At 45.7% G+C, this 27,419-nt stretch overlaps 1 protein-coding gene and 1 long non-coding RNA gene across 2 annotated transcripts; one reads left to right on the top strand and one right to left on the bottom strand.

Annotated features, from left to right (window-relative positions):
* Positions 1–10,343: 10,343 nt before the first annotated feature.
* TMEM114 (transmembrane protein 114) lies at positions 10,344–25,621 on the bottom strand. Its single transcript, XM_066561158.1, has 4 exons — positions 25,404–25,621; positions 24,041–24,121; positions 15,151–15,288; positions 10,344–12,549 (listed from the first exon to the last, which is right to left on the bottom strand). Exons 1-4 carry the CDS (start codon positions 25,585–25,587, stop codon positions 12,317–12,319), a joined length of 636 nt encoding a protein of 211 aa, XP_066417255.1. The 5' UTR covers positions 25,588–25,621; the 3' UTR covers positions 10,344–12,316.
* A 1,120-nt stretch (positions 25,622–26,741) lies between these two features.
* LOC136563667 (uncharacterized) lies at positions 26,742–27,230 on the top strand. Its single transcript, XR_010784638.1, has 2 exons — positions 26,742–26,837; positions 26,931–27,230. It is a non-coding gene; the product is annotated as an uncharacterized lncRNA (long non-coding RNA).
* Positions 27,231–27,419: the final 189 nt, after the last annotated feature.

Raw genomic sequence — 27,419 nt, forward strand, 5'->3', positions numbered from 1 at the left:
ACTCCTGTTACCTTCAGTGGCCTTTGCATCTGCTAAGTGAGGCAGCATAAATAGATCAGTATTTGGAGGAAGGTTTAACTGTGCACCATCAATTTCATAGCACCTTTAAACCAATATTTACAATACCTAGCATCAAGTGATTCACTACTTAAAAGGCTCCCAACCACACTATTGACAAACTTGCAATTTGCCTTCCATTTCCAGACTCTGGATGGGTATTTTTGGCACCACTCCCTCCCCTTTTCTTTTTAAATATATATTGACACTTAACTTTTTCAGCACAGAATGTATATTGACAGAGCCATCAAGACAGCAAACACATTAAACATAAAACAACAAGAAAATAAATAATACAAAGCTCTAAATAATACAAAGCTGGACCTACAAGCATGCATGCTGAAGAGCTTTAGGTAACTGGGTGTGCAGAGAGAGACACTCAAGCTTCCATTTGGGCTTTTATAGCAAACAAAACAAAAATAAATCTTGCAATTAAACAGACAACCACAATTTATGGTGTCAGGTAAAGACCAGACCTGGCTTCTCTGGCTCCAGCCACCCAGGAGGTTGTTAGCCACACAAAGAACTTGAAGATGCTCAGAGCTGCTTGCTAAAAACTTCACCAGCAAAGCCTCTGCAAAGATTCTTGTCCTGTAAAATGAGGTGTTCCTGGTTTAAATGCTAATTCTCAGCTCAGCCAATGGACAAGGCAAAGCACAGCTCTCCCCTTGCCCAGAGTGGACCTGCAGTCAGTCAGGCTCAGTAGCCAGAGGGCATCAGGAGCATCAGGACTTCATTATGCAGCATCTGGGGCTCCCCAAGGCCCCACTTTCTCTGCCAAGAGATGAGAATCTGGCCCGTGGATTTTGTTTGATTTCTTTCATCTGTTATTTGTGGCAGAGGGAACAGCTGCAGGTCAGGAGCACCTGGGGCAGTGCAGGGCAGGGATCACCCTGATGGTGCTGAGAGGGGACAGCAGGACCCCTGACAGGACAGGACAGGAGCACCTGGGGCAGTGCAGGGCAGGGATCACCCTGATGGTGCTGGGAGGGGACAGCAGGACCTCTGACAGGACAGGGGCACCTGGGGCAGGGCAGGGCAGGGATCACCCCGATGGTGCTGGGAGGGGACAGCAGGACCCCTGACAGGACAGGACACGTCCCTGGGGAGCACAGGAGGAGCACACCACGGCAGAACAAACCATGCAGGCAAATGTAAAGCTGTTTTCTCACAATGCCTGGAGAAGGATGGACATTTTCAACCCTCTGCCTTCATTTCTGGACTTTGATTTGCTTCTGTGTCTTTTCAATCCTTCACTCAGCTCGGCAATCTTGAGGCAACAGTTTTGATTGCCAAGCTGTGTGTGTTTTCTCCTCTACAGATCATCCCAGTCTCAGTAGGATGCAGTGTTACAGCCCAGCCATTTGCTTCAGGAAAAGGTTTCCTTCCCTCTGGCAGTATGATCTCTTCTCATGTTTGTGGATCTGGGCTTATGAAATAAACATTGGTTTCGTAACCTCAGAAAGAAAACTCTTTGTTCTTGTGCTGCATGAGGAATTCTGGCCTGATTTTAGGCCTCTCAGAGGAATAAGATTATGGCTGGAGGTTGCAGGGTATTTTCTTTTTGGAATTTTCTTCATTTCTGTGACTCAGGATCTGTCACCATCATATTTTCTGAAAAATCTCTTTGTCCAGCTCTTTGCTCCGGGGAAGCTAAGAAGCCTCAGAGAAAAATGAAAACAATAATTATCTGATTTGCTTCTGTTTTGCTGTTTGCTGCTTTGGAATGCGTTTGGACATTGTTTACCAACAGGTGATTATTTCATTAGTTTCTGCTGTGAGTTATTTTGACTCAATGGCCAACTGGGGCCAAGATGAGTTGGATTCTGAAGAGAGAGTCACGAGTTTTTCATTAGTATCTTTTAGCCTTCTGTCTGTATCCTTTCTGTATTCTTTAGTATAGTTTAGTATAGTATTCTTTAATATAATATAGGTCAAAAAATAATAAATTAGCCTTCTAAGAACGTGGAGTCAGATTCATCATTTCCTCCCTTTCTCGGGGGTCTCTGAAAATACAAGAAGGATCTACAGGTTGAGCATGCAGAGGCTCAGCTTCTTCATACAGCCAGAGAGGTGCAGGTATTTCTGTGTCAGGATGGGAATTGCCAGGGCTCAGCATTACAAAGTTGGCATCTGAGTCCTACTGCCTTTAGTGGGGCCCTAGGGAAGGAGAGCAGAATGCTTTTCTCAGATTTTATCTCTTCTGCAGGCTGGAGATGCGGGAAAGCATCTGTGAAATAACTGTAATCACCACAAATCAGGACAGCAATATCAGGAAAAACACAGTGGCCTGGGAGTCATCATGCACCACACAAACCTGGCAGGAGCAGGGCTGCTCCACGCTGGAATGTGTCCCTCAGCTGGGGGCTGGAACTGGAGGTGGATGAGTAAACCTGGCTTGAGAATATACACACAGCACCTCATGTCACCTGCAGATGAGGTGTGGCTTCCTCCTCATGACCCCAGGTCCATGGACTGCCAGCCAGGTGAAGAATTGCCCTGCCAGCAGCACCCAGCCAGGCTGCAGCAGGAGGATCTGGTCAGAGCAGCAGGCACTGGGGGCTGGAAGCACAACAGGAAGACCCAAGGGTGGGGAACTATTGTTTATAGAGTGCTGAGTGCCACAGAAGGTCTGCACTTGATAAATAATTTTCAGACAATGTGGGAATTGCTGAAAACTTGGCAAAGAGTTGTGAAGAAGTGGAAATATGTCAGTACTTTTAGTGGCAGGTACAGGAAGGGGGTGCTCTGTGCTACACAGCTTTTGTGACCTGACACAGCTGATGGAGTGTTGTGTTTCTAGAAAAACACCTTTCACCCTCCTGGCTCTACAGTTATGCCAAACTTGCAAGGTCTTCATTTCTAAAATCACAACATAACACTCCAAAATCTCCCCTTTTCCTGAAAGGAATAAATGCTCCAAATCTGAGAAGAACATGATGTTGCTCTTGCAGTTAGATCTGAGCACCTCGTGCCTTTGGTCTCAGCCCCCACAGTATCACCATGGGCAGGGCATGGTGTCATTGCTGCAGGACCTGGCCATCAGGAGGTTCAGTGCCCTGCCACATTTCTCATGGAGAGCTGGCATTCCCACAGGATCTGTGATCCCTGGCTAATGACCACTCTCTTTTCATACCTTTAAGGAAAAAAGATGGATGGGGTTTTTCTGCACAGGCAAAGAACAAAGGGAAAGAGCAGCATGTATGGATGGCCTCTGGTCTGGGGGACAAAAACTCCCCCTTTTTCATCCCTTGGCTTGTAGCACATTTTCTCCCCTTGACTGAAAAGGCAAACAGACTCTCCCAGTCCTGCTCCCAGGCTTTTTGGGCTCTCTTGTGTGGAACAACAGTGACGTGCAGTGGCTGCTGGGGCAAAGCACAGCAGAGCAGGGCTGGGAGTGCTGTAATCCATCACTGGGGCTGCATGTCTGGAAAATGACATTCCCACAGAACAGCTACCAGGAAGCTGGGCTCCCCACGCCGTGCTAACAGCTCACAAATGAGTCTGGTGAAATGCCAAGTTATGATTATGTGTGTTGCAAACCCCATTTCGAGCACTAATTTATACTGTGTGCTTCTCTCTCATGTAACAGTGCTATTTAGAGGGTAATCACGTTTTAACCTAATTTCCAAATTAGCAGAAAATATTTGTATTGACTTGCAGTATATGTATGGGTTGCAGCTGACAGTGCAGGCTGAATTCTCAACATAGAATGAAACAAAATCTGATGAAAAATATTCAATCTCTAAATGAGCCATGGTGGGGGTTAGTAGAGTCAGTTATTCAGCTCGAGGCAGTTGAGTAGGAGCACTGCCATTAGAGAGGGTGAGGCACAGAAATGGATGCTGTTAGTCCTGTGTCAAAAAGATAGTAGCTAAGTAAGATTTTGGGGTAGCACTTGTCATTTTGGAGAGACATGCTGCTTTCTAAAAGTCTTTAGTGTTTTAATGCTTGTCATGTCACCTAGATTCCAAAGGAATCTGCAGTTACAGGAGGATTTACTGTGTGAGAGGTTTGCTCTCTGTGGGGTTATTTTCTGGACTCCTTGGGGCACTGCTCCCCCAGGCAAACCCAAGAGGACGGGGTTAATCACAGGGCTTTGCAAAGACTGAGGCTTTCCTGTATCCAATTCAATTCTCTTTCCAAATGGGTGAGTAAATGGTTCATCAGACTTTGGAGATAAAATGGCAGAGGCAGCTTTGGAGGGAGTGGGTGTGGGAGTTACTAGTCCAATAAAGAATGTAGAATTGCTCAGGGAAGGATTGATGAGCTCTGGATGGTGTGTAGGAAGAGGCCCTTGAAGTTAGAGAGAGCAGCTTGAGTTATAAGACAAATAGCCCAGTTGTTATGGTGACAGAGGGTCCCCATGCACTGCCAAGGAGGAGGGAAAGGACTTTCTGGTGAACAGGAAAGCAGGAAAGTGAGCCCAGAGATTCTGAAGGACAGCTCTGTGTCCAGGAGAGGCTTGGAAGCAGGAGAGTGGTTTTCCTACTGGACAGCTGTATGGGAAGAGGACTTTTTTCTCATTTATATTGCTGATTTTCCTGCCTACCCACACAGAGACCCCTGAGGGGGAATAACAAATCCTGTTTTCAAGGAAGCCAGCCCAGCAGAGCTCCCTGCACAGCCTTACAGTCCTGTGTCTCTGCACACTACTGTGACAAGCAAGAGGTCACTAAAGCAGGGCCCTAAAGACTCAGCACTGTCCCCTTTTTGTTATCCCATCCAGCAAAGGTGGATTAGTGACAGCACCTTCCACTGGCAGGGTTCATGGTGGCAGGCACAGCAGTCAGGCAGGGCAGCTCCCCTAGGATGGGATCCAGTGGTGGAGTTCCCTTTCCAGCTGTTTGCAGCTGTTCCTGCAGGGAATGCCCAGGACAGGCAGGGACAGCAGCACCAAACCCTCCCTGCCACGAGCCCTGGGTGCCTCAGAGTGACCCCAGGGGCTCTGGGGGATGCAGTGGCCAGGGGCTGGATGGCTGCAGGAAAGAGCTGCCACTGCTCAGCACAATGGAACTGACTGCTGCCAGTGCTGTCACTTGGGTGTTTGCATGCATTCTGGGAGGAGCTCAAAGAATAGCTGAGTTTGAATCAAAAAGACAAGTTTGGGAATATGATTTCCATTGGCTGAGAAAGCACCCATTTCTTTCTTCTTTTGTTTTCATTAAATATTGCATTATTCTTGAGTTCTGAAAAATAAATGTTTACAATTTTTCACTGCACACTGTCTTATCTGTCTGATCACCGAAGAAAACAGACCTGGGATTCTCAGTGACTTATGTAGAACTTCTCCATTTTGTCAGAACTGCCTTGGAACTAATAAAGGTCTTGTCATCCATGAATTTTGCCACAGATAAGAAGGAGATACAGCTGCCAACTGCCATGCCTGGAAGGTACTGCTTGTAAAAAGTAGAAAGACAGACAACTCAAAAGACTTTTTATCCACTCAAAAGACTTTTTATTGCAAGTCCTAAAAACTTTGTTCCATCTACGGATGTTGCTTGACAGTTATAAAATTCTTTTTTATGGTGGGTGTTTTTGTTTGGCTTTTTGGTGGGATTTTTTTGCATAATTAAATGTTTCACTGTATGATACTACTCAAGTGGGAACTGTGGCAATAAAAGGTTTATGATGCCAAAGGATTTTCACAGCGCTGATGCAGTCAGTTCCAAAAGGCTGTGAAAATAGAGACTCCTCCACAGTGCAATTTAGTTCAGCCTCTCTGTATGCTACAAGCATTACAGAGAACATTAGCTTATAAATATTTGAGAAGGCCAGGTTGAATGGAGAAATATGTTGGCCCCACCAGCAGCCAGATGTGTTCTCCAGAAGCACAAGCCATTAGAAAATGCTCTTCAGCTCTTGGCACAGAGATTCCTCTCCACACCTAGGGAGCATTACACTGAGAGGATCCCAGCCTTCCATGACAAGTGTTTGCTTTGTCCTTGGCAAAAATGAAAATGGTAACATTATGAGCCAAAAGCTCTTCAGGGAACTGCCTCCCATCCCTTCAACCCCAACCAAGGTGTCTTTCAGCTGTCTTTGAAATGAGGCAAACAAGCAGATTACCATCAAAGTGCTACTTTTTAATACTTCGCTGCTCATCAGCTCTGGTCTGCTCCAAATGAAATATTAAACCAAATAGCTTAAACCATTGTGTGAACAGGACCAGGCTGAGAGATGCTGTACTGAATAAATGCATTTCAACATCCAAGAGAGATGGCAGGTGGCTTGGGAGCATAAATACATTCGATTGTGACAGCCTGGCTGATAAGCAGTAACTCATTAACTGATGGAAACCTGCCCTCCTAAAGCCCCATATCCCTTTCTCTCTGGCAGTTTTACAAGTGCTGACTTCAGTGCCTAGTCCTCAATGTTGGTGGAACCAGAAGGGTTCCTGTAAGATCACAAGGATGGCTTTCCTTTGCCAGTAGGCTGAGAAACTTGGTCACACAGAACCAGAGATTCCAGTCTGTCAGTGCCACTGCAGTTACAGTGGGGAATGGCACTGCTCCCCTGCTCCTCTCCCTCTAATCCTGCAGATCCAAACCAGCTGCTGTTCATCTGCCTGGGACCACAGTCCAGGGATGAAGGAATTATCCTCAAATACTGCTCATCCAACAAGTAAGTCTAGCAAGTCAAGGCTGCACTACAGCTAAGAATATATTTTTTTTTCAGGAGATGCTGTATTGGTCATAGGGCTTGGGAGAATTACAGCTATGTCTGAAAAGTGCAGAGATTTATTCATAGCTCTGGAGTGGATAATGCTGCCACAGTTACTGGGAAAGGAAGACTGAATCTCATAAATGTGAGAGGCTAGATTTGGTCTCTCCTGCTTTGACTGTTGTTGCCTAGTTTCAAAATTCAGTAATGTTGGGGTGTTGCTCAGCTCATACTGAGAGCACAACTTCCTGTCTTTCTTCCAAAAAAATTATGGAAAGAGGGTAAAAATTAATGAAATGTAGCACATTGTTTCCTCCAGAACTTCCCTTAGATTGTCTGGACCAATCCTGAAGTCAGGTTCAATTGTTAAATTCAACAATCAGTCATATCATGGAAATAAGCCATGGTATAAAGCTACTTTTTTTTTTTTTAATTGTTTTCATCCTCAGATATTCAATTTGATTAGCTCCAGCTATTAATTTCAACATTTATGCCACAAATGTATTAAAAAACTGTGCTGGTTGATCTAAATCAAAACATACCCATCACTGGAATGGCTATATCTCCTAAGAACAGCAGCATAAAAACCTTTAGGAACATTTTGTGATTATTTTGTTTTAAAAAGATGATGGCTATCAGCACATTTTCCAACACCTGACATTTTTAACTCCAGATGACAAGGAGCAACTTTAATCCAGGAGCAAAGCTGTAGTGAGCATGACAGCCTCCCCTGTTCTTCCAACCATACAAAAATTAGTACAGAATTACAGAATAGATTGGAGAAGACCTTTAAGATCTTGAAGCCCCACAGCCTTTCACAAACCCATGGGCTTGTCTGGCTGTCCTGCAGGCACAGCAATGAACAGATTCTTCCCAAAGAGAGCCGAGTTCTCAGAGCAGCCATGAGATGTCAGCACAGACCACTGCTTCTGTGCAAACCTCCCCAAAAAGAAAAGGTTTTTTCTTTTTTCGTGGAGTCTCTCAGCTGAGAGCATCCATGGTGATTTGTGCCAGTACCAAGTGGGATTGACCCCTCAGGATAAACTGTGAGCATCCAAAACTGGGTATGACAGGGACAGGGCTGCTGCAAACACTGGCAAAAAGGGAGGGCAAAGTTTGAGGGCTTCATTAGGGTTAGAGCTGATGTGTAAAGCAGAGGAAGCTACTGCAGTAAAACAGCACTACAATGCTTTAGTAACAGGAAAAAGATGCAATTTTTGCAATTCAACTAGAACAACAATCCAGTAATTAAAGACCCATGACCTAAACCAAGGATAGCTCAAACTCTGGGCAAAGCCTGGCCTTCCAAGTAGTTTTAGCTGGCATTTAAGAACACCCAGCCAAATTCCTGTGTGCTCATAGTTTCTTGACTAACAGCTGTGCCCACTTAGAAGCACCATGGAATCTCTCTTGAGCACACTTACATCAAATCTGGGGGGAGTTTGACTCTCTAACACAAAACCAGAGCATTTATTCTAATATTTTTCATCCTGAGATGGGGCAATTAAGTCTGTTAATATGGGACTGACAGGAGGCATGGGGCCATGGGGGTTTTTTATTGATATATCTTGGCTAACTAGGCACTGCTTCACTGCAAGGAATTTACAAAAGGAACCAGAGAAAAGGACATCTTTATTTAGGAAGCAGGCTCAGATTTCTTCAGGTTTTGTTTTTCCACTTTAAATAGTTGAGACCATTGAATTTCATTTGCAGAACAGAGCCAGGGCCAGGGGCTCCAGGACAGAGCCACCTCTGGCCAGGGCAGGGCAGCACCTCTGGGATGGCAGATTTGGGATGGGGGAAGAGCAGCTGTGCAAGGACAAATTGCAGCCTGAACAGGCAGTGAGAGCTGTGAGAGGAGCAGCTCTGCAGAGCCCAGGGCAGGGCAGGAGGGGCTCAGGGACAGGGCTGGGATTCCCTGGCTGTGCCCAGGGAGGAGCTCTGGGATGCAGAGATGCACCTGGGGCTGTGCAGGACCCCACACTGGAGAGGGGCTGGGATCTCCTGGGCAGCCCCTGCTGGAGCTGGGTCCTGGCAGGACCCACAGAGAGAGGAGCCCAGGCTGGAGCAGGGTCCTGGCAGGACCCACAGAGAGGAGCCCAGGCTGGAGCAGGGTCCTGGCAGGACCCACAGAGAGAGGGGCCCAGGCTGGAGCAGGGTCCTGGCAGGGTTTGTGACCCAGCAGGGAGCCCAGGCTGGAGCAGGGTGTACCTGAAGGACTGCAGCCTCTGGAAGGGCCTCACCCTGGAGCAGTTGGTGAAGAACTGCAGCCCAGGGGAAGAACATTGCAGGAGTTCATGGAAGACCCTTTGGGAGGGCCCCCATGCTGGAACAGGGCAGAGTGTGAGGAGTCCACTGCCTGAGGAGGAAGATGCTTCACAAGCAATGTGTGATGAGCAGACTGAACCCCCATTCTCTGTCCCACTGTGCCATTCAGGGGACAGGAGAGAGAATTGAGGAGTAAAATTAAGCCTGGAAAGAAGGGAGGGATGGGTAGAAGGTGTTTTTAAGATTTAAGCTTATTTCTCATTCTCCTACTCTGATTGCTAATAAATTAAACTAATTTCCTCAAGCTGAGTCTGTTTTGCCCATGACAGTAATTGGGAAGTGACCTCTCCATGCCCTTTTCTTGTCCCAGACTCAGCAGATTTTGTGTCCCCTGTCCAGCTGAGGAGGGTGGGACTGTGACAGGCACCTGCCAGCCCCACAGGAATCATTGGCTGTGGATAACAAATCCCTGGGGCTCCTTTGGCTGCAGCTGTGCCCAAAGCAGCGCTGTCCCCTGGCCATCAGAGGTGGGGACACAGAGATGCTCTGTGGGCACAGCACAGGCACACTGAACCTTTGTGGTGTCATTCACCAGCATGGCCTCTAAAGATCCTGTATTTCACATTCAATCCTGTGTTTCACATTCAAGGATTCTTCTGACCTCCCCTGTCATTCTCTGCCACCCCTCAAGAAGTGAAAGGAGTGCCTGGTGCAGGGCAGGAGCTGTGGGCACTCTGACAGTGCTGCTCTACTCTGCACATCTGCTTTTCTTCACTTTTGATGTGGCAAATTACCAATGAGTTTGCAATTCACCACAGAGCAATGGGAGTAGCCTCTGTCCTCATCTCAGTAAAGTATTTTGAGGAAAACACAGCAAAGGACATGGTATTAAATAAACATTCATTTCAGTAAGAGGAAGAAGCTGATAAGGTCATTTCTTTCAAATTACATAAAATCCTTTCTAGAATGTTTCCTCTTCCCAGTATAATTTTTCAGAATGTTCAGTGCTGATTTGACTATTCCAATCCATCTTTTCTTCTTTGTATTCAGAAGGAATTTCAGAGAAATTCAGGGGTTATGCAAACATTCAGGAGCAGAAGATACTCTTTATTAGCATTGTGCCAGATATTGCAGGAAGCCAGAATGAGAAATTTAGGAGAGCCATGGAAATGAGAATTGCTCTAATTGAATAAGAGATTCATTGGCTTGCTAATTAGATTTGATCACTTGAGTATTTTATATTGTAGCTGTGTAAATGTCTTTTAAATACCTACCACATCTGACACAGGAACTTCAAAAGCATTATAAAAACAGTAGAATAAATCTGCAGAAAACGGTAAAGAAAAATAAATATCTTAGTTCTTTCATGTCTCAGCAAATAATTCTCACTCTGAGATGTCATTTTATTTAATTTTACAACACTCAAAACCACTTTAAAATAACATCTGTAATAAATATTCAAAAAATAACTCAGATGATATTTTACTGTTACAGCTTGCAGTAATGTCTGAGTAACATCATACAAATTGCATTATAAATAGTTTCACCAGCACCAAAACAGAGAATTACATTTTACATAATTCACTTAAGCACATGGAATTTTGACTACAAAGGATTTTTTTTTCTTACACTTCTTATAGAGCTGATTTGGTATGCTTTACCTCGTAAAATGACTCAATTACATGGTTCCAACATAAGGCAACATGGAAAATACCTGAAACCAATGTGGGAGCAGCTAAGAATTACAAAATTGTACTAGTTAGTCACAGAATTTCTACTGCTCAGTCTATTGAGGATTTTGAGCCTTATTTAATTCTGATAACAAGCAAGAGCTGACAAGTAAGGTCTTAGCCCAGGATTCAGAAATTCTGGTTTTGTGTGACCTTGGACAAGTTTCTCCATTCACAATATGGCATTAAAATGCTCCCTTCTATCTCCAAAGTCTGTCAGCTCTCAGGAGCTCCCTGCCACTATTTTTTCATAAAACAATTGGTACTTTGGGACTAAGATTAGAGCTGAGCTTGGTCAGAGTGAATGTGCAATCTTTTAACACAGGACACACTGATAAAATTGTTCTGGTGTTTAACAGAGGTAGGTGAATGATGCCCTTTGTGCTGCTGGAGAATGTACAAGGGACTTGCCCAGTGACAGAGGGTGCCTGACAGCTCCTGAGTCACAGTCCTGAGCTGCAGAGTGCTGAGGGCCTCCAGAAATGCATGATCCAACAGAAATGTAGTGGAGCTGTTATCACATTCAAGCCTCTATTCAGCACAGTAGTCAGGGGGAAATTCCTTCAGTAACTTCAGTGGGCACTGAAGAGGAAAAACTGGATTGCTTGGCACCCAAAATGGAATTCATGTGTCCTGCATATTCAGTTTACTCAGCAGTTTGAGCACAAGATAAACATTCTAGCACAAACAAACTTCATGAAAAAGAAGCATCATCAAAACTGCAAAGTAAAAACTGAAAAGTACATCAGATACATCTCCTGCACTGCAGAGCTGAAAAGGCAGCTAGTAATAAGCTGAAGGAGAGAAGTATGTAGGCTGAGCATGGAGAGACTGGGGCTGTCCCCAGCAATTAGTTAGAACATCTGGAAAACAGCTGGATCTTTCTCTTGCAGTGCACTCACCACTGCACTGCCCTGGAGAACTTCAGCATCACAGCCACTACAATCTGCTGGATTGCAGGATCCTGGAATGGTTTGGGCTGGAAAGGAGGTGAAATATCCGTTCCAACCACCAGGCCCCTGCCCAAACTCCCTCCCCAGCTCTCCTGGAGCCCCTTTAGGTGTTGGGAGAGGCTTTAAGGTCTCCCCAGAGCCTTTTCTTCTCCAGGCTGAACAGCCCCAGCTCTCTGAGATCTCCAGAGCAGAGGGGCTGAGTCCTCTCAGAATCTCCATGGCCTCCTCTGCACTCACTCCAACAAGTCCATGTCCTTCTAAGAGCTCTCAGGAGAAACCAAAATCTGGCCTGCAAGGTCACTTTGCTGAGACAGCAGAAAAGAGAAAAGCAAGCAAGGTATCTGCCTTGTTCTAAGCAACAAATGGAGATGTCTGATGAGCTGCCAGCTGAAATTATTCTGGAAATACAAACACTGCAATGCATTCTCTTCTAAGGACACAAGAGTTTCCTAATTGACAACACCTGGAATGTTTTACTGATTTACCAGAGTCTTTGTGTTTTACAGCCACCCGTGAGGAAAAAGGCTCACAGCAGCTGACAAGACCCTCAGCCCTGCACTCTTATTGCCCCTGGTGAGCAGCTGGACCAAGTAACCTGAGTTATCAGGCTCTGCAGGGCTCTGTGGCTGCAAAGGCACCTGTTGCTCACAGAGCCTGCTCATGCTGCCGTTTCAGAGCCACCACTCTTGCTGCCAGCAGGAACACGGCCCCAGTGAGCACTTCTGCCACAAAGGAGATCCAGACCAGTGCCAGGGACCAGCCAAACCTGATGTCGATTTCCACCAGGAGATCCTTGCTCCTCAGCAGGCAAACAGCTTCTTGGAAGGCAGCAGCTGAATATGCAATATAGACACTGATCCCTGTCAGGGTAACGAGAGCTGAAAAGAGAAACATGTTCAGCTACTTAGCAGCCAGTGAAGAAATTAAAAACAATCAGTTGGATGTGTCCTAGGGCCTCTTTGCCACTCCTTCCTATTCTAGCCAGGCCAGATTTACAGGTTATCTTTGAAATCTAGCTGAGGTTGGTTTCTTGGGCAATGAGGGTGAGAGGGAAGTAAAGGCAGGATTATCTGTGTCCACTGAGTAATATGTGTTCTCACTGTTAAAGATTGAACCACAACATCTGGCAGCAACCCTCCCTCAATAAACATGTGTTTTATAGATATCTAATGCATGTGCAGCTCTGTTTTCAGAACTGGATTGTGATGTGGCCTGATTCCTCACTGCTGAGCACCATGGACAGTTGTCTCCCTGTGTGCAAGAAAGCCCACAGAGACCCAGATTCTTGCATTTCAGGTCACTGAATTGAGGCTGTTCCCTGACTATTGTCAGTTTTGAGTGTTTAATGTAAATTTGTTGGTTTTCACTATCACCTCTCACCAAGTGTTGTGCTGCCATGACTTCCATCACTGCCAAACACCTGAGTCAAAAACATCTCTGGGACAGACCAAAAATGAATTAATAAGGGCACTCAAACAAGGAGCCAGGTGTTTTCAGAATGAAAAGACTGTTCAAAAGATGGCAAATGTAGGGAATGGCACATCTGGAACAGGTACACACTGCATCCTGAGCCTGGCATCCCTGTCAGTCAAAGGACAAGTTCTGATGGAAATCACCCTTTACTGGGTCAGCAGCAGAGCAGATGCAGTAAAAAGGCCCTGGATAAAAGGACTGCAGCCCAGGGAAAGTAAATACTGGAACACTTTCAGGACAAAATAGTGGATTTGATTCTGAGAGAGAAAATTTTGGTATAGCTTCCCGTTAAATTACAGTAAGTCCTGATGAGCTGCCTTTCTGCCAGAAATAAATGTTTGATTAGAGGCAAGCCAAGACAGAAAGAAGACTGTTGGGTTATCCATCAGTCCAAATTCACACTCATATTCCTGATTTTAACCATCATCTGATACCTGTACCTTATTCTAGTCCTCTGCAAGGAGGGGGGGAAATTGCTTCATACCTTTTGTCAGCAGAAATGGAAAAGACTGATTTGTTGAGATTTTCAACAAGGTGCATTGAATTCTGTGCAAATTCCCTTGGGAAAAAAAAAAAGAAAAAAAAAAGGGAAACTCTAGGATGTCCTGACATGTGGAGCATATCAGTTCTGAGGGTCTAAAAAACCCCACATTTTTGGAATGGCATCTCCAAACAGCTCTTTATGCTAAAACAGAACTACCTAACTAATACTCAACTTTGTGAATTTGAGTGTCCTACAAAATTGTTCTGTTTTGTAGGACACAGATTCACAAAGGTGAATTTTGTGTCCAGCCAGAGCAGGATGTGGGGCTGGTCTCAGCCAAAGGCCACCCCAGAGTCTGTTCATGTTCTCCTGGGACACTGCAGCAGAACCTCCTCCTCAGGCACCCCTCTCCTGGCACTGCCTCTGTGTTTCCCTTCCCTCTTTGCAGCCCCAAACAGCTCAGAAAGGCCCCTGCTCCACTCCCCAGTGGGATAATCATGCTTGTCACTTCACAGCCTTTCATCTTTCCCTGAATATCTGCAGCAGTTTTCCACCAGCCTTTTCAGTGAATACAGCTTTCTGCTGATCTGAAATTAGAACTTGCTCTTCTTTTTAGGAGACAATCATAATGGGGCAGGGTTGGTCTGTGTTAGAGCATTTCAGACTGAAAAGCTCAGTCAAGGCTTTGAGACAGCAGCATTTGCTTCCAGCAATCTCTTAGCATTTTCTTCTTAAAAATAGGACTGTATGAGCAGTTGATGAGAGCCAATTCTGAGGATCCCCTTTTCTGTTGGGAAAAATTTCTGGTTTAAGTTACATTGTGAGACAGCACTGAAAATCTGTTTGGAACAGAAGATGCAGATTTAAACACAGTTTTCCTACTTTGACAGAACATTTTTAGGTTTTTTAATTCATAAATTACTTTCTAAAACACAGTGGGTTTGGATACAGCAGCAAAGAAAAAATGAAAAGAAGTGTAAAAGCTTCAAATGGAAATGTTACACTCCAACTAAAAAACCTTTTGGGGGTTTCCTTTTGTGACCTACAGTTTGGGGACACCAGTCTATACCAAAACTAGCAGTGAGGCTAAGCCAGGAATGCCTAAAAAGTGCCTTTTCAGGAACTCAATGCAAATGCCTTCTTAAAAACATCAGTTTTCTTAACAGCTGCAAAATCTGTGCAACCCTAAGATTTAGTAATTCCACAGTCTCTTTTCCATCACCCCATTAGCCTGCCTGCAAAGGATTTGTGCCCCATGCTGAGAAGTTATTGAATCTTTAGTGTTAATGGGCACAGCACACATGGATTGCTCAAAGGGTGACTCACTCCCCAAGGAGGGATATTTGCCTTTCCTCTGTAGCTCCATTCCAGAGCCAGGACCCCAGCAGACACCACGGGAATGAACACCAGCATTATTCTGAAAGCAAATTCTTGCTTTCATTCCCTGGGATACAAAGTGATGTTTCCCAGATACAACCCTCTTGTTATCTTAAAGAGTTAGGCCAGGAGTTTGATTTAGTACCTCCAAAAAGGAAAAGCAGTCCAGTCATTAGGAGCAGCAGGTAGGCCCTGGCAAGAATACTGATGAATCCAGTCATTCCTCCAAAAATCATCAGTATCAGGCTGAGGGGCATCAGGATGACAAATGTTCCATGCATGTCTGGAGAAAAATGAAGAATGTTAATATTGTAATATTTTATTATGGTGTCAGTGCATGTACCAATAATTATTAAGTGCAGAGCCCCTGATCAGGATCAAAGCCTCGTTCTGTACTGCACAAACCAGAAATTGGACAAGCCCTTGGGTTTTCAGTGTAAATCAGCAGGACAAACATATGGTATGGAGGAAAAGGTGACAGGCAGAACAAACCCTCACAGGGTCACAGCCTGTGCTTCAAGCAGAGACCACAGATACAGAGGATATGTCTACACAGATACACAGGAGCAATCAAACTGTCCCCAGCCCTTGAGCCAGCTGATATCAGGTGATGCATCCCAGGTAGGCTCTGGCAACCCTAATGAAAAGCAGGCCTGTTATGTGAAAAACACTTTTCTGTGTGGGAGGTGAGATCCAGCCATGCTTTCATTAAAGGTTTCTCTCCTTTAAGTCACATGTCCTCTACTGCACTGATGTAGAAAATTGTTGACCTTTTCCTTTGTTGCAGCTGACCATCAACTAGAGGGAAATTTTCCAATTTTCCCATCCAGCTCTGATTCTGTCTGTCAGTTTTCTACAGCAGCTTCACTAAGTGCATTAACCTATCCTGCTTGCTTCCTCCCATGCTAAATGTTTTACATTAGTCTTTCTTGATCCCTATAACATTTTAATAGCTGTGTAAACAGAAGGTTGCTATGTGTTTTTTCATATCACCCTGTTTTTTTCCATCATAAACCATTACTGTGTCGTTGTTCCCTCTGATGTAATCTATCCACAACATTCAACCCAACCTTATTTTAGAATAATAACCCAAAAAAAAGTAATTCCAGTATCATTTGTTGGTAAAGTGCAGAGCATCTGAGAGTAAAGTGCAGAGTATCTGAGAAAAGAAAATGTAAAATCCATATTCTGATGAGGTCTAGGCTTCATTGTCTCATTTAATTTTACAGGGGAACAATACACCATTAGCTTAGGAAAAGGAATCACCTAAGAGCTCACAGTTGGTGTGTGATCAAATGATCAATTTTTTCAAGTCACTGTGACTGCCCATGGAATTGGAGCTGCTGCATCTGCCACTGGCTAAGGATCCAGCTCATCCTCTGCAGCAGCATTACAAAGATCAGACACAATTGTGTGCATGTCTCTGTTCGGTTCCAGAAGCCTGGAAGGTTAGGAAGGGTCTGCATGGCATCAAGGCAGACACTGCTGATGTTTGTACTTGAGTAGCATGTGCTTTCCAGACATTGTTTTGTGTAGCACTGAATATGCTAACAAAAAAACCAAAAAAAAGGGCAAATGACAAAGTTTTGGGAGGTAACTTTTTTTGGGTTTTTTTTTTTTCTGCTTCTGGTACTATATTTTCATATTCAGTGCCACATATGCTGACATCAGGACCAGCTGATGCTCAGAAACCATGGATTCAACATTCTGCAGTGAAGAGAGCATTTTCCCTCTGATTCTAAAGCTGAGGACACTCCCTGGGCCTTCCTTCAGCAAAACCGGCCATGGCTGCTGTTCCTGGCCAACAAACATCTAAAACAATTCTCAGTGCTAACAGCCAGATCAATCTTCAGCTCACTGAGAACAAAGCAATGTCAAAACTGCCTGCAAATCTTAGCTGGACTCCAAGATGAGAAATAGCCATGGAACTCAGCTCAGGAGTTTCATGTGGTCAGAGATGGTTGGGGATGTGATGAGACACGGTGTGACAGAGCAGAGACTGGGCACCCAAATCAGTTCTCCTATTCCAGAGAGGCAGCAGCAACAGGAGGCTGCTCTTCAGCCACATCTGAGCTTGCTGAGGGTTATTTGGTCTCATTTTTGATTATTCCCCACCATTCTGACATCCGTGTGTCATCTTAGCTTTGGTCTTGCAGCAAAAGGAGAAAAAGCATTTGGAGGATGCAATTAGCATTTGGGAAGTATGAGTGTAAGAATGGTGCAAGCCTGTCCTCAGAGCTGGCCTTGCTGAGAGAGAACAAACATAGCCAAGCTCATGGCAGGCTCTCTGCCCTGTGATTTCCTCAGCAGTCCAAGTCCCTGCTAACCAACTCCACCTCAGGACAGCAGCACTGATTTGCCATTTCTTGGACTTTTCTTGTCAAATGGTGTGGCTTCAGCTGCTGCAAGCTGAGCCAGGACACCTCACACGTGGGTGAGGAAAACACACTCTGAATGGAACTTTGTGAAGGAAAGGGAGAGGAAAACTGTACCAGAGCATCCTTGGGAGTTTCCTAGATTACATTAATCATCTGTGACAGTGGCAATATCAGAATAATTCTGATTTTTGTGCCCTTTTCAATGAAAATATAGGGTTTAGGGATAGCTCAGCTGAAACCCACAAACCTCACTATGACAGAGCCTTACTTTTCCTACCCACAGCTGGAATCACACTCCTCATTAATCAGTGGCAGCTTTTTAGAAATCAAATATTTAGTGAATTCTATTTGGTTAAATAGTACTTTTATAATCTCCAGTGTTCTAGTTCAATATCTAATACTCATTTGTACTATGAAATCTGAAACTGCCTTGGAAACTTATTCTAAAATGCTGCCATGGAAACCACTCAGGAATCTGAATTCATGCCATCTGGCATATAATATTATGCCATTATATTCCTTGATTAGAGGAACAGAATTAGTTTATAGAAGAAAATGACTTAAAATATCTTTACTATGTTTCTGTCTTCAATAATCATCTGTGAAAGAAGTTAAAACATTCATTTTGCAGTCATTTTAGTGCTTTTCCAGTTTCTGTTGAAATACACATTTATGCATTATGTATTAAATGTATAAGTGTCTTCATATTGATGAAATTGCTCTAGTATTGGAAAAAAAACCACCCTAAGCATTTTGCACAAGAGGCATGTGCACTTTCCTGTAAAACAGAATTCAGTTTCCTACATCTATTTCTCAACACCTGAGCCCCCTGTTAGCCCAACATGAAAGATACAATGGTTTAATCTTGGAAATACTGAAACAAACTCATAAACTTTTAAAAAACACTCTCTTTTTTTGAAGCAAAAAGAATCAAATTGCTTAATCATGGTTACTGAAGTCTTACATTAGCCAGCCAATGCTCTTTTACTAGAGCTCTGGCCAAATATCTGTAAGAAGGACATCTGCAGTGTGAGTCCAGAACTGAGAATTTGGCAGGCATCTCTAAATTACCACCCAACACAGTTGTTGAGGAGTTGTTTGTGAGAGAAATCTGTGGAATGAAATAGAAACACTGAGGGTCAGAAGTAACCAAGTGCAAGCCCAGCAGTTTTGTTAATCATCTCCTGTTAACATCCTGCAGCTTAATTGCTTCAAACTAACTTTGGATTTGTTTGTACAGCTTATAATAGCAAATAGTGCCTAGAAATCTGTAATATCACCTCATCAGAAATACTCCAAATGGCAGTGGCTCAGAAGAGCTTAATTAAGGGCCTGTTTGTGTTACCCAGCAGTAACTAAAGAGCCAGTTAGGAAGACAAAAGCCTCCAGATGAAACAGACTCATGGAAGTTGCTAAAAACAACGGGGCTGCTCCAGTAAGGCCTGGCAAAACCAGGAAGAAAAAGTGCACAGAGAAAGTCTGACCTGCTTGCTAGGAAAAAAGCAAGGAAAGAACTTAGGAAACCAATGAACAACTGAAAGAGCTTGTCTATGGCTAAATGTGAGTCTTCTTGGCTTGGGCCACAGGGCAGGAAGGCTGGATTCCCTCCTGTTCAACAGAGAAAAGGTGATGGAGGAGGATTGCTCACAGAGCTAGGGGTCTCCAGGATGATTAGCCAGGCTCTGATCTGTGTGTTACATGTTTTGGCTTCTTGCTTTTCTCAAAAAATCTCTGAGCTGAACGGGAAGACCAATTGCAGGCAGCAGAAATAAAATGCTGCTAGAGCTGGAGCAGGTGGCACTGACAAAAAGTGCAGTAGCAGGAATGGGCAGAATGATGGATGTGAGCAATGCACCATGGCTCACATTCTGCTGCTGGGCTACCAGTGAATCTGAAAATGAGAATATTCATCAGAATTTGTCACTGGTTAGGCCTCAGCTGCAGTTATCTCGGATTTCTGTATATATTTACTGTGATATCTGCAGTAAGCAGATGTCCTCTGGCCCCTCTCTGAAGGAACAGTGCACTGTTGCTCAGAAACAGGTACACACCTACCAGACCAATAAAGCCAGAATTTCTGTGTGCATCATCTGGGTCTCATTTCACTTGGCCTCTGAAATGGCTCCTGCTCCAGCCCCAGCTGTTTCCTTCTGGTAGCTTAAAACCGAAAGAAAATTTGCAAAGAACTGTAAATCCCTCAGGAAAAAAAGTCACAGTGGCCAAAGCAAAGAGCATTCTTTCCAGCATTATAAACTGCAACTCAGTAAATATGGAGCAGGGTAAAGTGTGAAAGCAGCTGGTGCATGACTGTTACAGGGTCCACATGCTGTGAGGAAATCCAGACAAGTTTATCTCTACTATTAAACCCATTTTGTTGAGGAAGAAACTAAGGCAGCTGTTACATTAAAACAACTGAGGTATCAGAGCTGCCTCTGCTGCAAAGATCATTTCCCTGCAGGAAGCACGAACCTGAGTGCAGCCTGATGGTTCCAGTTACATTCGTGTCTCAAACAGAAAAAATAAAAATTCTCTGGGGAAAATACTTTAGGCAGTTGTGCATGGGCAGCTGCACGCTCCTGTCTTGATTTTAGAACAGGAAAAACAATATGGGTGGAAACCACATTCATTAAATACTCATTTCTGGATGGGTCAGGAATAGAGGAGAGCACTAAAAATGGACCTGTAAAAGGAAATCAATCACTGGCCATGTTGTTCAAATCTCTGACAAAAAATCAGGATTGCCAGAGGCTTAATCTTACCTTGTAGGTACCTAATGCAGATGGTTTGTGTGTCACACACAGACAGTAAGAAAGAACAGCTGTTCCTCTCACATTATTTTTTATAACTTCAGCCCCAGCTCTGCAGGGCTGGTGGGACCCTGCAGCAGCTCAAGTGCAAAGCTGAGATTCAAGAGAAATTGTCTGGTTTTGAATAGAAATATTTACAATATTTTTCATTTTGCAAGAATTACACTGGTGCTGCCTTCAGCTAAATCTGTACTGGCATTTATTTATTATTAACAACATAGGCTTTGGTAAATGGAAAATATTTATATGACAAAAATGTCTAAGAGCAACTTTTCACCAATGCAACAACTTGAGGTTTCTTGCTTGGGTTTTTCTTTTCTTTTAAGAAATTATTTTTGAAAGTTCAAACTCTTGGGGAAAAGGTTTCAGCTGATTAAGCACTGCCATTCCTTCTATTCTATGTGTGATCCTCAATATCTAGATCTGATTTTGGATGTTACATTTCTGCTACTGGAAAATGGCAAAGCTGCTCAGAGCTCGATGGAGCTGCTGTTGAAGTCAGTGGCATCCTTATTTTGTCATTTAGAGAGAGATAGATTCAGCTCACCATGAAAAATGTTGCTCTTGCTGCTTGTCTGCCATGGCTGGCACAGGAGAACACATGGCAAGGCAAAATAACAGAGGTGTCTTTGCTGACAAATTTAAATTCTAAGGGGAATTTTCAGAGGGCTATCTTTAATCCTAGTAGTCATCAAGACACTCTGATAACTGTCTAAATTACAAAAAATCATAGTTTCATCTTATTCCTGTTTGGGCCAGAGGAAAATTTACATCTCCAGTGAAAATAATTTTATTAATGCAGAACTTTCAGAAAAGTTAGTGGTAGGGAGCTGAGTGGTATTTTTCTTTAGACAGTGGCTGATTTTTTAAACAAAAAACCAGGTCATAGTGTAATCTGTAATAGGGAAATATTTATCCTTTGTGGGTTTGAGGGGAGGGAGGGTATACACTGCATGTTCAGCTGGGGGAAGTGGTAAGAGAAGAAAGGGAAGGCTAATGAAGAGGAGAGAGTGTTTGTGCCCAATCCTTTAGAGGAGCAGCTCAAGAGCACTCCTGTGATGTGAAAATACACCACAGTCCCAGGCTCAGCAAGCCCTAGGTTGATTGCCTGGGAAATATTGCTGCTAGCACAGGGTTTTAACTCGTGCACCCAATTATTTTAATTTGCCAGGAGCTCAATTTGAAGTACACAATAAGCCTAAAAGGAATCTGCTGGGATGAGTAGGAGAGATATTGGAAATGTGGAGGAAGGGTCCACGGAGGCTTTTCACTCTCTAATGAAGGGTTTGTCTTCTGGCAGTGGCCAGCACTTCTGTTTCCACTTAGGCCCAGCTCTCTGCACTCACATACAGACTTTCTCCAGCCTCTTTGCACTTGTGTCTGGTTCATTCATGCCAGGAAGTGCATTCAGACTCTGGAGAATGAGAGATGTGACCAATGTGTGACTTGCGTGCCTACTTTAGGAGACAGTCCTTTAAAGTCTTTTTAGGAATAATCAGAAAGAAACAGGTTTGATGCTGCCAGAGCACATGAAATTCAGTGCCAATCAAACACTGAGAAATATGAGTGTACAGCTAGATGGAATGAGATTAATCCCATGTGACTGTGCCTCACAGACACCTTCACAGGCACACAGAGAGAAAAATGTCCTTTTTGTGAACCAATTAAAGCTGTGCAATTAGCTTGTTTGCCACATATTAGAGCTGATGAAGAAACTGCTGTAACTACACTGCAATCCATGATCACAGAATTTCCCTCCAAAATTCTTGTCAAAATGTGTTGTAGATGAAGATGGTTTGCCATGATCTGCCTAAATATGATTCAGTGGCTGCAGTCAGAAACATTTAAGAGAGAAGAGTAAAGCTGATGTAGAAGGTACTATCTCAGGCCCTGATGAATCTAGATGTCACTTAGAGAGATCTGTATTTCCTAGGAGAAAGAAGAACTGACATGATACTTTCTATGTTCAGCTGCTACTGCTGAGGATCTGTGGCCTCACCACACTGAAACTGCATTGAAGCTGAGCAAAAAAAAATCAAAAAGTTATCTCAGTAGGGCATTCCAATCAAACCTAACAGGTTCTTTCAATTGAAGTATCTTTGATTTCTTCTCTCACACTTTTAGGCAGACTATGCCTGTTTATAATAAAATATGCAAGTGTCTTTGCAGTCCAGAAGTGTTTTTCCAGGAGCATAAAAATAGTACTTGATGTGAAAGTGAGAGAAAAAAATTCTCCAAGGCCCCAAAGAGTCTGCAAACATCATTATTAATACAATTTTTATTCATATCCACTATTTTCATACACTTCATGACTCACAAAGAGCCATCTTTTGTTTCCAAGCCAACATCATTTGTATAACCAAAAGAGCACTGCTTTTTGGGTTTGTTTTGCTATTTAACTGAAGAGCTGCAATCTCTCACCTGAGAAAAATAACCTTTTGCAAATGTGCACACAGCTTTTGAAAAGCAAATGGTTTCATCCCAAAATGTTGGGCCAACATAACAGGGGAGGTGCTGACACATAAAACATGATCAGGCAGGCTCAGTTAATGCTGACCCCTCAAAGGCTCAAGTGATCACCTCCACTGACTTCAGAATCATTGAGCAGCTACAGCCCTCTGCTTTGAGCATGGAAGATTAGAAAATTGGCCCTTCCTATTTGAAAGCACAGAGAGACATGCTGGGCTGTAAGTCCTGAACCTGCTGATGTGTTTAAATGCTGGGCTGTAAGTCCTGAGCCTGCTGATGTGTTTAAATGCTGGTCTGTCAGTCCTGAGCCTGCTGATGTGTTTAAATGCTGGTCTGTCAGTCCTAAGCCTTCTGATATGTTTAAATGCTGGTCTGTAAGTCCTGAGCCTGCTGCTGTGTTTAAATGCTGGTCTGTAAGTCCTGAGCCTGCTGATGTGTTTAAATGCTGGTCTGTCAGTCCTGAGCCTGCTGCTGTGTTTGTGTGGCTGCTTCAGGAGCTCACTGGGCTCTGACTCCTACTGGAGCTTCCCAGGACAGCTGTGACACAGCCCCAGCACCACCAGATACTGCTCCAAGAAACTAAAGACCCTTGGAGCCCCTCTGGAGCCCAGGGAATGGCTGGTTTTGAGGACAAGAGTTCCATTTTAGGAAACAGGACAAATGCTTGTATTTGAGTCAGGGAGGAGAAGAGAGTAAATAAAAAAATTGTAAATAGCAAGCCCACACGCAAGGGTGTGTGAAGAAAAGATTGTGCCAAATATATGATGCAATGATGGTCAATCATCTTCTAGGAGATGCCTGTAAACATTTGAAAATGTTCAGTTTGGACTTTTTGAAAACATTCTGGCATTGATAAATGAATCTAAAGAAAAAGAGGAAAATACATTAGAAGCCTAATGTTTTTGAACACGATGTTCTTCAAAGACTTTGAACACTGCTTTTGGTCATTGATTTATTTTCTTAAATTCTCCCATACTTAAGTCTTTTATCAATGCCAGAAATCCCACTGAAATGCTAGAAAAGTAGCTGTGTTAAAGATTAGTTTAAATGTGTTCTTAAGCATTTTCAGTGATCAGACTCCCTTGAGGTGATTGTGAACACTTTTTGCCTTTTATCTTTAGCAATTGTGTACCTTCCTGTGCCATTCCAGTCAGAGGTTTAGCTCCTGTGGAAGAAATTAGCTGAACTTGTCACCAAATGGATGGTTATTTCAACAGTAAACACACTTAAAGATCACAGACAGTGACAGATATTGTACAGAAGCAGAGTCAAAACACTTTCTCAGTGAATTCCCCCTCTGAATCAGAAATGAGTCCTTGTAAGTGGCCAGGGAGGGAGGGAAGGATGGATGGAAATGTAAAATAATATAAAAGCTACTCACACAAAAGCTGTCTGTGTGACTCGGTGATGTTCGCATTCTCGTGCCAGAAGGGGTTTATCAAAGGGTAACATTCACTCCTCACTAGGAGAAAAAGGGGGGAAATTACACTATTATATCAGTTTGCTATATATACATTTGGTCTTTTGAATGTACATATAATCATTATAATACTACTGCTTCTAAACCAGCCATTCCTAGGTAGGGAAGGAAATGAGAGGATTTTTAGCATGCAGCATCAGCTGCTCCCATGGGGTCTGACCACTGGAGTCAACAGGGAAACATCTGCTCATTGCAGCGGGGCTCAGAGCACAGCAAAGAGAGAATTCCTGCAACCTGCTCCTTCTCCCTGCTCCTCTGGAAACATCCTTTCTTGCCTATGGCAAACATTACTTACTCCTGGCTTTTTAGAGTGCAATCAAAGCCAAAAGTTAAATGCCTAGCAAATAAATTAACAACATGGGGAAAATCCTATATATTGATCTATAGGATTATAATAATTCTGTAGGATGATACATAATAATACTTATATTTAAATTAATTGCATTGTTTATGTAAATAAACTAGATAGTGTTTATATTTTATTTGATATGTTATTATTTATAATTTTAATGGCTTTAACCCAGAACTTTCGCCCCTTAATTTCCTGAGCCAAATGAAAAGACATCTCCTTCCTTCTAAATAGTTAACGTTTATTAGATTATCTTGAATTAAAAGTTAATGTAAAATCAGGTTACAGTAGCAGAAAATTCACTCTCCCCATGTCTCCTTGGGCAAGTGACACGGGAGGTACTGACAAGGCACTGCCCACGGGTCCGGGGCACGGCCGGGGAGCGCCCGTCCTTGAACCAGGGAGAGCCGGAGCTCCGCGGGCAGCGGGCACTGCCCCCGGGCCGGACACCGCATCCCTATCCTGTATCCTGCATCCTCATCCCGCCTCCCCATCCTGCATCCCCATCCTGCATCCTGCATCCCCATCCTGCATCCCCATCCTGCATCCCCATCCCGCCTCCCCATCCCGCCTCCCCATCCTGCATCCTGCATCCCCATCCTGCATCCCCATCCCACATCCCCATACCGCATCCCCATCCCACATCCCAATCCCCAGCCCGGATCCCCATCTCCATCCCACATCTCCATCCTTCATCCCCATCCCCGCATCCCTATCCCTGCATCCCCATCCCCGCATCCCCACAGCCGGACCCCCGTAGATGGACCCCGAACCAAGACCCCTGCAGCTGCCTCCCCGCAGCCTTATCCTCAGCCGGACCCCGCATCCCCGCACGCAGAACCCACAGCCGGACAGAGCCCGCATCCCCGCACGCCGAGCCCGCATGCGGAGCGCTGCGCTGCCCCGGGCACTCACCGCGGCAGGTCCGCCAGAGCCCCGAGTGCGAGCTGAGCGCGTCCGTGCCGTTCTGGGACGCCTCCAGCTTGGAGGCATCGATGATGTACCAGAAGTCGGTGGCGATGGCCACCACGAGGAAGATGAAGCTCGAAAGTCCCACCAGGGCCACGAAGAGGGAGAGCGCGCCCAAGTTAACCCTCATGGTGCCGCCGCCGCCGCCGCGCCCCGCCCGGCCCCGCGGCCGCGCAGGTAGCGCGCCCCGAGCCCCGCCCCGGCTGCTCCGCGCCCCGCGAGAGGAACCCACACCCCACGGGCGGAACGGGCACCCGCGGGAGGAACGGGCACCCCACAGGCAGAACGGGCACCCGCGGGAGGAACCCACACCCCACGGGCGGAACGGGCACCCCACGGGCGGAACGGGCACCCGCGGGAGGAACCCACACCCCACGGGCGGAACGGGCACCCCACAGGCAGAACGGGCACCCGCGGGAGGAACCCACACCCCACGGGCGGAACGGGCATCCCGCGGGCAGAACGGGCATCCCGCGGGCAGAACGGGCACCCCACGGGCGGAACGGGCATCCCGCGGGCAGAACGGGCATCCCACGGGAGGAACGGGCACCCCACGGGCGGAACGGGCATCCCACGGGCGAAACGGGCACCCCGCGGGAGGAACGGGCACCCCACAGGAGGAACGGGCACCCCACGGGAGGAACGGGCACCCCGCGGGAGGAACGGGCACCCCGCGGGCGGAACGGGCACCCCGCAGGCAGAACGGGCACCCCATGGGAGGAACGGGCACCCCGCGGGAGGAACGGGCACTCCACGGGAGGAACGGGCACCCGCGGGAGGAACGGGCACCCCGCGGGAGGAACGGGCACCCGCGGGAGGAACGGGCACCCGCGGGAGGAACGGGCACCCCGCGGGAGGAACGGGCACCCCACGGGAGTAACGGGCATCCCACGGGCGGAACGGGCACCCCGCGGGAGGAACGGGCATCCCACGGGAGGAACGGGCACCCCACAGGCAGAACGGGCACCCCACGGGCGGAACGGGCACCCCACGGGAGGAACGGGCACCCCGCGGGAGGAACGGGCACCCCACGGGCGGAACGGGCACCCCGCGGGAGGAACGGGCACCCCACGGGAGGAACGGGCACCCCGCGGGAGGAACGGGCGCCCCGCGGCCGCCGCCGGCCCGGCCCGACCCACGGAGACCCCGCCGCCCCCCGGCCGCCAGCCCCGGCCCCGGGCGAGCCCCGCAGTGCGGAGCGAGGGGTCGGGCGTGCAGCGCTGCTCACGGAAAGGGACAGAGTGTCAAAACCACGGGCACGGGCATCCCCATGGCTCCGGCAGCCTCGGGATGGGCTCACCTCGGAGGGGAGAAAGCTCCTGCATTCCAAACAGCAAATTCCCCTCTCGGCCTGTGAGGGGAGGAGGAAGCAGAGCCGAGGTTTGGGGAGCAGAAACAGAGTTTGTGTTCCTGCTTTCTGGCAACATTTCTGGTATATTTACAAGAGATTCCCTCTTGTTCTGTGCCTTCCAGCTGCCGTCCTCAAAGGGCCAGTTCTAACCTAATTTGAAACGGGGTCTGAGAGAAGGCAGTAGAGTGGCATTTACTACCTGGTGCAGTGATGTCTGTACCCTCCTCGGGATCATTTTCCTGTTAGAATGTCACCGATGGAGGGAAGGACACACGGTCCCTCTCCAGAAACTATAGTTACTGAGGCATTCATGTGTGAGCCCTAAAGCCACACTTCACCCAGCCTCCTGCTCCTCCTCAGCCCACTGAAATCTGTTGAGTAACAAAGTGTATTTCAGTAATAGAACCTTGTTTTCAAACCCACAGAGGATTTACTCTGGTGTTTTACTCTGTCTCTTCACTGGCATAAAGATACTGTGCAGGTAGGGTCAATGGGGCATCTTGTTTTTTTCCTTGTAATTCACTTCAGGCCTTCCAGGGAATTGCTAACTAACTCTGAGTAATTAAAAAAGTCATTCTCATTTATTTTCTGGCATGGACACTGGGCAGAAT

Source organism: Molothrus aeneus, chromosome 16 (genome assembly GCF_037042795.1).
Source record: "Molothrus aeneus isolate 106 chromosome 16, BPBGC_Maene_1.0, whole genome shotgun sequence".
Taxonomy (NCBI): Eukaryota; Metazoa; Chordata; class Aves; order Passeriformes; family Icteridae; genus Molothrus; species Molothrus aeneus.